At 41.4% G+C, this 11829-nt stretch overlaps 2 protein-coding genes across 2 annotated transcripts; one reads left to right on the forward strand and one right to left on the reverse strand.

Moving 5' to 3' along the window:
* On the reverse strand, positions 1–7556 carry nadkb (NAD kinase b). The gene is made up of 12 exons (XM_030775538.1): positions 7469–7556; positions 6514–6768; positions 6327–6410; positions 5829–5958; positions 5445–5553; positions 5145–5230; positions 4847–4949; positions 4395–4549; positions 2861–2960; positions 2498–2655; positions 2167–2249; positions 1–667 (listed from the first exon to the last, which is right to left on the reverse strand). The coding sequence occupies exons 2-12, from the start codon at positions 6762–6764 to the stop codon at positions 508–510; spliced, it is 1419 nt and encodes a 472-aa protein (XP_030631398.1). The 5' UTR covers positions 6765–6768; positions 7469–7556; the 3' UTR covers positions 1–507.
* A 3436-nt stretch (positions 7557–10992) lies between these two features.
* On the forward strand, positions 10993–11829 carry gpr160 (G protein-coupled receptor 160). The gene has a single exon (XM_030774616.1). The coding sequence runs from the start codon at positions 10993–10995 to the stop codon at positions 11827–11829; it is 837 nt and encodes a 278-aa protein (XP_030630476.1).

The following is an 11829-nucleotide window of genomic DNA, read 5'->3' on the forward strand; positions in this document are numbered from 1 at the left end:
TGTGTGTGTAACTGAGCTCTTTGACATCTCTCAAGCGAAGTGGATCTTGCCAGCGTCACCTTCTTTCTAGATTTGAACTGTGACGCGTATGCATCATGGTAAATCTTGAAGGATGGTAAAATACAGCCTCTTTTGTTCAGCTCCCATCAGTGAACAGACATGAAACATTTTGAACAATGCAGCACAGTTGAGGTGAGATACTGGGATATGGAGAGTTTGGATGCAGTACTCTCTCTCACCACTGAGGGGTGCAAACTCCCAACATCATGTAAGCATTGAACTGATTGGACATAAATGGACATCACTGCCTCCACTGCATTTTGATACCATGCTCCCCACAGTCTCCCCTCTGTTTCAGTGAGTAGCACAACTGTATGACAATTTAATGCAATAGTGGTCCAAAGTGGTGAAGGGGTAACCGAAGTTTTGAAATGTTGTGGAATGCTTTGAAATGCTTTTGCTGACAATTAAAATAAAAAGAAACGGACGTGTTCGAGCAGGTGGTTCTCAGTTTTCGTTATCCGAGGAGTCGGAGACGTCTGTCAGCCGCGTCTGCTTTTTCCGTACGTTCCAGTGCAGGCACTGGGCCAGGCTCTCAAACCAGTCATACACCAGATCATGGCAGCAGATCGATGGGACAGGATAACAGGAGGTTGTGATTTTAATACTGCAGAGAAAAAAAAAAAACACAGACAATGAGATGATCATGAAGCTTTTGATCAGAGGGATTTGTACGTCGGTTTACGTGATGTTTGTTAGAACAGCTCGTTACTGTTGCCTTCGAGCATCCTATTGAACAAATGCACAAGTCTCGTCCTTTATGACACCAAACTTTGGACTTGTGCCATCACAGCCCTCAGGACATGTGTCATTATCTGTGTGTCAGCACTAGCGATGCGCGGGCCGCGGTTATACCGGCTGATCGGGCGGGCCGGGTCATGACAATGAACATTCTGATTAACAGCGGATGGGTTGGGGGTGGGTGAAATAATACATCACAGACGAGGAAAATATTAATTACGTTCTCACCAACGTGAACACATTAAAAACTTCATTTTTCGTCAGGCGCGGATTAGCAGACTGGACTCTCATTGCGCCCACTGCGGCGTCCATTTGTCGTTAACAACAACAACAACAACGGAGGGGTAGAAGAGTTCCGCGTGGGAGCGATTTAGTGAAATACGTAATCATGACGAGTCAAGTGCTGGGTGTGTCGCAACAGCTGCCAAACGTGCATTGCTTTGATCTACCAATACAGGCCGAGATAATATCCGCAAATAAGGCACGTACTCCTCACAATACGCTGTATTCATCACCCTTAGACATGGTTAATGGAAATACTACGTACAGAATTAAATGTGTACACTGCAAACAGGTATACTAGTTTGAATGGATTAAAGATGTCGGCCTGTGTTTAGGTTACTGTGAAAATGCCTGTTGCTGTTTTCATTTGACCAAAAAAAGAACGTTTACTTTAAATGAATGTTTATTTATTTAAAACCAGTCTACTTCAGTGTAATATGTCACCAGATCATCACACTTACATATATCCCGCTGAGAAATAATGGTAACGTGTGATCGGGTGCGGGTCTCGAAATCGGATCAAATAATTCAATCGGGTGGGTGGCGGGTGGATGATTTATGCGTACACGCGGATTCGGATGTCATCAGAGCTGATCCGCCCATCACTAATCAGCGCACTCTTCAAACATGTCAGTCAAATTCTCTCCATTAAAAATATGCCAGAACACTGACCTTTACCTCCGTGTCTAAAACTCGTGAACGACATTCTTATGTTTCACAAAGAAGAAGTTTATACTTGAGCAAATATTTCCCGTTTTTCACATTACAATGAAAAATGAAAAGTAAACATGGCAGTAAAACATAATGTATCCCTGTGACAACACGTTAAGAGAGACTGCTTAAAGGCAAACAGGGAGGCAGTTGAGAAGAGGAAGATTCATATACCAGACAGTTAAACACACAGTTAACTCTTTATGTCTTCATGTTCAGAGTATGACAGCGGGCAAACCAGTAGTCTAACAGATTATGAGAAGGGTGCAGCCAATGATTCCGTTTAAGCTTATAGTTAAGCTACCCCAAAGCATGAACAGCACAATGTTAATGATCAGAGGATTAAAAAGAAAATTTAAAGTGGCGCACAACCTGTCTCCGTGCTGGATCTCTTGCCTTTTTCGGCCATCAAACGACACCCAAGCTGTGTTTCGTGCATCTGGGGACAGCGTGATCTGCCGAGACAAAAAAAAAAAAAAAAAAAAAACACACACACGCTCGCGGGTCAAAGGTCGTGAGCGCTCCCATGAAGAACAAGTGACACACTTTTCTCAGTTCTCTGACCCATACTTCTCATTCCTGCAAGGAGAAGGTCAAATGCAAACCAAAACCGCTCCACGTAAGCTTTGACCACCTCTGTTTTCCCTGATCATCTACACTGATCTCAACCTTTGCGCTCCCTCCTATATGTTCTCTCTCTTACCATGAGTTCCACTCCAGCAGGCACCACTATGGGTCTGAAGGACAGGGAGTGGGGGCAGATGGGAGTGACCATGATGGCAGGGACGTTTGGATGGATCATGGAGGCCCCCGCGGCTGCGGCATACGCTGTACTCCCTGTGGGAGTGGAGACTATAACACCTGAGAAGAGACAAAGACACGGGCATCATAAAAGGAGACGAACAATCAGTCAAAGGCCTACTAAAAAAAAAAAAAAATTCCTCACATCTTTATAGAGGGACAGCACAGCGATAACAGCATTTTTTGAATAATGAACTATGGGGAAAAACATCCGCGTGTTTTAAGCGTGAGCGCAGTTCGTGACCTTTGAGCACTCATCACTCACCGTCTCCCTGCACAGAGGTGATAAGACGGCCATCGAGGTAAAGATCAACATTGGATAAGTAAGAGGAAGGGCCTCTGTCCACCACCACCTCATTAAGCACCTGGAGAGAGAAAACACTCAGATGGATTTTCTGGACTGTTTCTGTGGGTTGAACATGTATCATTCTACCATCTGTGCCTACAGTAAATGTTCTAGTGCACCTGGCAGCAGGATTTACTCTGCTGCCTAAAACTGATTAGATATGTCCAAGAAGTGATAAATGGCACCCCAACTTCTCTTGTAAAGTTCTTTCTGTCCACATTTGAGGAACAACACTTGCCCATAATCTTTGCAGAGTGCTTTGATCACTGCCTGGTACATTATTCTTTTGCATTTTTACATCCAACAAGTATTCCGATTCTCTATTCTTTGTTCAAAGGAAACGTTCACTCATTTTTAATTTTTTTTTTTTTTCTCCCCCATCAGTGTGTCGTCTGTATTTAGGGGTCTGTCGCATTCATAAAATGCCAATATTTCCATCTGAGGATGCTAACAAAACCACGCTAATACTCAGACACCAACACCACTGGAACACATCAAACTGCTATCGACAGATTCATCTTAGAATACAATAGTGAAAAACAAAATGAAAACTGGTGGACTTTTCATTTCTCACAGTCCTGGCCCTGTGTTTCCACCACCTGCTGCAGTTCCTCAGAAGGCTTTAGGACTGCAGTGACACAGGGTTGCACGACATGCGATGTCACACGTGATTATGCCTTATTCAAATATATTTAACACTGGAAATAGCAGCTATTCATCAACTATGTAAATAAAATGCAGCGCATATAGAACGCCCTTTTTGTAAGTTATCTAAGTTCCGCCTAGTTCATTCATTCAAGACAAACGTCACAGTTCAAAAAGTCCACATATTTCAATTAAATGTGGCTCTTTCAGGAAAAAATCTTCACCGGTTTACTGGGTCGTGAAATAACGGCAGTGACACTGAAACTGGTGCCATGGACCAAATGAGGAAAAAAAACAAAAAACAAATTCATGTTCAAAAAGAGAGAACACTCGAAATCTATTACACTAGTCTTCCCCACAAAATTCAGACTCATATAACACTTCACGGTGCACTTTGCAGGGAAGTGAAGACCAGTGAAGATGAAAACGCCTAGCCGTCAAATGAGTAACCCCACAGGAGCACTTATGCTACATTATCTCCAGCTATTTCTATGACGTGTATTTATTCTCTATCAACTTGTGCTTGTGGCTCCCAAGACTGCTACAGGAATACATTAAAGTTCAAAATCATTCAGACAGTTTTCTAAAGAGTGCCGCTGCATTCATGCGACTCCGGAGATAATCACTGTGGGACTTTGAGGAGAGTGAAACTGCACAGAAAAATAAAAATCTATTTGCATATTTCATACGTCTAGTCAACACCGGGGAAGTGGGCCAGAATTTGCATTCGAGTGGTCATGGTTTAACCAGCTCAGAGGGTGGACGTGAGCGCGAACTCGTCGGCGAGGCGGCAGTGGAGATAACTCACCTGTAACTGGAGAGTGGCCTTGCCGGCCTCGCTGTTGACGTGACTGCGCGGAGCACTGCCGTTCTCCTGCGGACCGAAGCACTGCTCCGACCTCTGGACCAGGTCTTTCACAACCTTCACCTTAAGGCGACTACGCAGGGTGATGGCCGCATTTCCTGTGGAGATAAATGCCAGGTCAACAACCCCCCTCCCCCCAAAAAAACTGACAAACTGTCCATCAAAGGATATAAAATAATGATTCATTTGTTTGAAATGCGTTGTATGGCTATACACAACGAACAGTTAATGAGGGAGGGTGAAGTAATTTAGCACTCCTGTACATGTATGGCTGGTCAATATGAAGGGGCCTTGATTTTTAAAAGCACAACACTGAACACATTTGTAAGACAAGGTAAAGCACACAGAAGCATATCAAGCATCTGGAGAAGTCTTTTCACCAACAGTTACTTTACCTTCAAATACTTTATCCACCTCTGTCTTGTAAGACTCAAATTTGAAGGGCGTGAGGAAACCCAAAGAGCCAAGATGGAACGCCATGACTGGAGGAACACTGCCCTTTTGGGAAGAGGCAAGAGTCAAAACACCACTTATAGCATGCCATCCATCTTCCGTTATAAGCACGGAACATTTCCCCGTTGAAAGCAGGAAACAACTGTGTCAAAGATATTATCAATCAACCAATCTGGACAATTACAAACAGGGCATCAGTCTGCAAAAGCCAAGTTGCATCTTTAATGCCTGTGTGTTTACCTGAAACAAGGAGGAAGCATACAGTAACGTTCCATCTCCACCCAGGCAGATAATGAGATCTATACAGTCTGAAATGTCGTCATAGCCTACAGGAAGAATACCAAGAACAGGAAGTCACACATTATCGTTTTAAGTCTTTAAATGTTCAAGCAAAAAAAAATATATATATATTTGTTAATAAACCAACTTTCTGATAGTCACTTTTATGTAGTTTTAATACTGTGCATCAGTAACACCACGGGAACCCAACACTTCTCAGGCACACTGAAGATGTGATACATATCGCTACGACGTGCCTACCCTCTCTGAATGTGCAAAGTTGGTTGCGGATGGCAGAGAAGCTGTCGTCTTGCGTAAGCATGCCATCGTCAACAACCTTCTTCTCCACATAAACCATCAGCTGCTTCTCCTGGTGATCAGACATGAAAAAAAAAACACTCCAATGTGAATTATTACTCTGTCTTCTACAGTTCACTCAGAACACACTTTGACAACTGCTATGACAAAATAGTGAACTGGGCTTACAATATTTGAAAAAATAGACTATGGCCAAACACATGCGTAATCCATGGGCCTGCCCATAAACACATCTGTAATTACCGTATAAAGAATACTTAATTCACCTTCCTTAATTAACACCCAACAAGTGTGGACAGATTTCCCTGTAATGTATTGGGAAAATACCTCCACCAGAAATCGACAGAGTTCTTTAAAGGGCTCCAAAAGGCCTTCATCCCTGATTTTCCTGATGACTAGCACATTGACTGGTGGCTTGCTCCAGGTCAGTCTCTGACTGGCTGGATCCTGGATGTGCCTGGAAAAACACATGAGCACTTCTAACATTCGGCTCTCAACTCCAGTGATAAACAAACTGTCCCGCCTTTGCTTGTCTTTTATGAAATTCAAGCTTTTTAAACTTTGAAATATTTAATTTGACACAAGTCAAGAAAATGTTTTATGTACAAGACTATACATTACAAGTACAGTACCTGTCAAAAAGATTTGGAATTTTTTTTTTCATATTCATGCTGTCTTGAGTGATTCATTAACAAGAAGATAAGGACAAACTCTTAACAATCAACACAGTATTACTGTATGTCTTAGTTTGATGAGGGACTGTTTGCAGTTAACGATGGGAAGAAGTAGCCTAATCTGCATCGGAGTACGGGATATGACACTTACATGACTGAAGTTGGATTGGGGAGAATACAGGCTTTTGGCCCGAAGTGAGTGGCAGGATATGGCCCATGTAGAAAGTGTGCTCGTCTGAAATGACAGGCAAACTCTCGTCACTATATACACAGTTTTCAAGAAATCTTGTTTGTATATTTTTACGATATTACTGTCAAAACTCTATATATTCCAATACCTGCATCTGTCCCATCTTTTCGGGGAGTTCTCGGTTGCTTCATCGGTTGATGCAGAGGGTCCAGAAAATTCATGCTGGTCCAATGACCGCCACTGATCACTTTCCATCAATAGCTGCTCTTGACCATCCTGTCGTCGGTGTGACCTCCTCACTTCTCGTCGTCTCCTCTGTTTGGGGGGCCTTACAGACGTATTGCAATTTACTTTGCTCTCTGTCTTTTTTGTTTGCCGTGATTCCTGTATTCCTTCCATAGTGCTAGTTTTGGGGGGAAAGACAAGTACGTTTAGAATATTCTGACATTAGCTCAACGATAGTTTGATTTCTGTTATACTGCCGTTATTTAAAATCTGCCGTAGTTGCAGCAGGTAAATCGAGTGCAGTCAATTTAGCCAAGCAACGCAACTAATCCAAGCCGGCTAGCCAATTTAGTTGCCACCAAGTTTACTACGGAACATATATCTCGTCACTTGCGTCGCTTAGCTATAGCTATGTTTGAATAAGGGAACATGACAGGTCATAAACAACATAGTTAATTATATAACACAAACTTAACGATACAGACACGAAACCAGAATACCCAGGCGCATTATACACCCACAAACGTAGCTTGCTAAATGTTAGCTAACTAGGTAGTCCAATGCACTAACGTAGGGTTGGATGATTGACGAGGTCATGTCAATATGTTCCCCTAAAAGAAGAGGGAGTACGGTAGCGAAACGGGCTCTCTGGTGAGATAGTTGATAAATTAGAATCCGTTGACTGCTAATGGTAGCTAAGGCAAACACCGTCTGAGTAGCTAACTCTGTCATGATATGCCTCGTGCGTTTTAAAGTTTATTTTCAAGCGGACTGTAAAGCGCAAGACATCATTGAGTAACATAATGACCGAATGCGTTTCAGATTTGAAAAGTCATAGCTTATGTAAACTTTTAGCCTTAACAACATGCCCACGTTACCTGTTTTGCAGCTCGTAGTGGACAAATTGCTAACCTTGCGGTCCACGGTCAAAGCGCATAAAGGCATTAGCAACAAACTGCGCCGGAACATATCCAGTCAGCATGAACATGGGCCTCTTGATTTTAAGCACTGTTCCTTTATTTACTCTTATTCCAAGAATATATAGTTGTGCAATAGAGTGTTCGCTTATTGATTATGTAACTTGTATTTCAAAACATAGGGGCACCTATTCCATTAAAATAATTCTTCTTCGTCCTCCAAATGGAAAAACCATGGTTCAGCGGACTATATGGTGACAATTCCGTGTGAGCTTACCGAAACTATCCTAACCTTGTGTAATGAACCAGTTACTGGTATTGATAAAACTATCACATTGAAATTTGATTTGACATTTTACATGTTTAAACTAAGATTGGTATACCGCAATTTTGTCACAATATCCAGCTCTATCGGCTTCTTTCAAGCAAAAAAAACAACCTTATTGGATAACGCTAGACGTCCTATAGAGCAGTCTTTTCAAAGGTGTAGCTTTCGTCTGGCGCCTGCAAAGCTGGCTCTGATGAAGAGTTACAGATTGCTGTCCGCACACAGATCCATGAAATTCATATGTCTCCGTGTGTTATTGACCACTACGATCTTCTAACTTCTCTTATCAAAATGCGCGTTGCCTGCATATTTATTTATTTATTTACTGTTCTAGGAAAAGAAAAAAAAAGTTCTTGGAATGCTCTGGATGAAACTCTTAATGATCCCTCTCTTTGTTTAAGACCTATAGCCCTGCAGCAAAGCGGTGTGTTTTAAAATAAATAAATGAACAGAAACGTAACAGTCAGCTACTTTGAGCTATGAAATGCAGTAACATATCCATGTTTTGCTGGGTATGGAGAATGAGACGTTGAAAACAAGAGTTTTGTGATTGTTCAGTGTTATTTGGGATGGGTTGGACTTTTAACAACCAGTTCATGAAAGTGAGTAGTTCCTCTGTGTGGACAAGCCGCATAAAGCAACCTTGCATAACCACAAAGAACATATTGACACAAATACACTTAACTAAAACTGTTACACACCAAACGGTTGTTCTTTTTGGTCGAAAAACTGGGCATAGTCCAAACAGTAGGAAAGACACGTCCCAGGTTTATTACAAGGGATGTGCTTATCAGAGATCGACTGTATAAAATGAGTCATCAAAGTCATATTTTCAGGTGTTAGCTACTGTTTTACTATGCATAAAATTATAAAAATTACTTTAGTCTTATTTAAGTCTGACAGTGCAGTGGATTTTGACCCTCGATACTAAACACTATTTCCAGCATACTCAGCTAACGTAGTTGAGGTTTTTTAGGGATAGTTGTCAGATCTCAGAACAGTACACTGCACTCATTTATAGAAATGTCAGTCAATTCCGGGTGCTTTATTATTTCTAAAAGACAGTGATAATGTTATCATTTTTCCCACACTGCTGGCATTATGTCTTTCATCACTAGACAGGGAAGCTGACTCTCAATCAACACTCCACATTATGCCAAAAAACTGAGAGAGAACCATTGGTAACCTAGCTCGCTTCTAATGTACAGTCTCATTGATTTGTGCAGGTAGATATATTTCTACGCTTATGTTGTCACAGTTCAGTTGTAACAACAGTTCAGTATTTGTTAACATAGGCGTCATTGACGCTAGGGACATGCCACCACTAGAAAGCCTTTAGTGAACTTAATAATGAATAAAATTATGTTGGTACATAGGCCTATCATGTCATTAAGAGCGAGCCAACATGCTTACTTGTCGGTAAATCCAGAGCTGTCTCAACGGCTCTTGGTAAATCTAAATTGAAACACTTTTCTGGTTGCTGCTGTGCACTCTTTTATGAATGACGCAGGTGCGTTCTTAAAACGCACTTATTCAGACGTAGTTTTGATTAATTACGAATTAGCAATTAAGATAAAACATACAAAGGTTGATTGATTTGGTTACAATTAAAGCGTATTTGATTTTGTATGTTTGTATGATTTTGTATGTCAATTTCTTCCGATGATGTTTTCTTAAACTGGTGTTTTGTAACCAGATACCCGCAATGCAAGTTAGGCTATATTGTCCATAATGTGCTGCAATATGTTTGGAGTAGGGATTTGTCGGTCTCATTGGGAAAACATGCATAGGTGGTGTGCTTAACAGACATAGGCTAACCTAAACATGTCGCGTATGTGGCTTTCATATACTTTTTACTATTTTATATAACAGTCTTTCAAAACACTGTATAGCATTGTGACACACAAAAAAGCGCAAGCAGCTTTTAAAGGCGATCCTCAAAGGGATGCCGGTTACATCTATCGGCAGTATATATGGCCCACTGAAAAATGGTGTGACGTCGAACCCATCGTTTTCCCCAGCACTTTTCAAAACAAGCTGGCGCCCATTTTTGTTAGAATGGCATGATAATATCAATTTGTGGTTATTATTGTGCAAGAGTTCACTATTAAAAAAGAAAAAGAAAACCTAGCTAGCAAACCGTTCTTGGAGTTTGCAGTATTTGCGCTTGCCGTGTCTGTGTTTTGACAGTTTTGATTGCATCAAATGAGAAGTTGCGAATTGGCATGTAGCATACAATAGGATCCTGGTAACGCCACTGCCTAGGCTTTCCGTTTGCGTCTCAATTTGCGGGAAACGTTGCGTTTAGCTGCCAGAACTAGGAACATTTTCCCGGGAAAGATTGCCCTACAGGTCTGGGTTTACCCAGTGTTCTCGGAGCTCATAATGGTCACATGTAGCAACACTTGTTAGTTTCATATCCAGCCTATATCTTGCATTATCTCATTTATTTACTTCATTTATTTGAGGACAGTTCTAACAAGAGGAAGCACACATTCAAAGTAAGTCTACGACATCTTGAGTATGCTCAAAACAGCAGGAAGGACACTTAAAAAATGTACAACTTCTTAAGCATAATACTATAAATATAGGGTAAATTCAGCTATATTGGGACAGTTTTTGTAATTCTGTCCCAATTTACCTGAATTCACCCTATATGTATGTGTGTGTGTGTGTGTGTGTATGTATGTATACACACACACATCATATAAATATATATATATATATATATATATATATATATATATATATACACACACATCATATATTTTTCGTTTTGTAGTGTGGTGACTAGATTTTTTTTTTTAGTCTCTCAAGTACACAGTGAGGACAAAGAGACAACAGATGGCAAATGTGAATTAGCCACAGGGGGTTGCAAAAAAATGACAAACAAAATATAAACATAGACTTAAACATAGACTTAAATATTTGTGTTTGGTGTCCTATAAGCATTTGGTTTGGCAGTTATTTAATTGTATTTGCTTCTCAGGTCAGACTTCTTCATCACAGAGGAGGGTGTGTTTAAGAGCTGATTTAATTTCAGTTCTGTAAGGAGTGGTTCTCCTGTCAACAAACACGTATCAGAGCTGTTCATTACCTGTTCCTGTTAGTCGTTGCTGTATTTTTTTTCTTTAGTCTCCGTGGCTCAGGCACTCATATGGAGACTTTAATCCCTACACTGCTGCTGGTCCTGGGTCTGAAGAGTCTTCTGAACTGGATCCTGGTGCTGATACAGAGACATCATGTGGTCCAGAGCTTCTCAGGGTTCTTCAGCGTTTCTCTGGCAGCGATTGACACTCTCCTGACTTTTATTCTTGCAGCCATATGCTTCTTGGAGGATTTTTTCTTTTTGGGTTTGCGCTTTACAAAATACCACATATGCCTGTTGATCCAGATCATCTGCTTTATCTATGGTGTACTGCACTGGCCAGTCTTGCTACTGATGGGACTTGATCACTATTGTACACTTTGTCCAAATTCAGTTCACATCCGCTGGGCAAGAAAACTGACCTATGCGGTGGGAGTCAGTCTTCTTTGGATTCTTGCTGTACTTTATGTCTTCTTGCTGTCAGGTTTTTGCCCAGCGTTGGACGACGACTCTCATCAAGCTCTACAGCGGTGTCAGGTCCTCAGCAGCCCTGAGAGCTATCGCGTGTCTTTTGCCGTTCTGCTGATAGTGGCTTGTTTCGCTCTTTACTCTCAGATCCCCATGGACAAGTGGAAATCATCATTAGGTCACAAACGGACTTTCTTAGCAGTCCATATAGTTGGACAGCCCCGCACCAGCGTCCTCAAAAAGACCCTGTTCCCATTTCTCAGCACATGGGTCTCTTTCATAACGTTTGTGGCTTTCATTTTGGTGTTTAAGATTGAAATCCCGGCCTACCTCAGTATGAACGTCCCCTGGCTTTGTTTCTTAAACAGTTTTTTCATCGTCATGGTAAAATCCTGCCGTAGCCGGATTTTACAGGGAAGGAGGCAAGAGACCTTATGA

The sequence above is a fragment of the Chanos chanos genome, chromosome 5 (genome assembly GCF_902362185.1).
Source record: "Chanos chanos chromosome 5, fChaCha1.1, whole genome shotgun sequence".
NCBI classification, from domain to species: domain Eukaryota; kingdom Metazoa; phylum Chordata; class Actinopteri; order Gonorynchiformes; family Chanidae; genus Chanos; species Chanos chanos.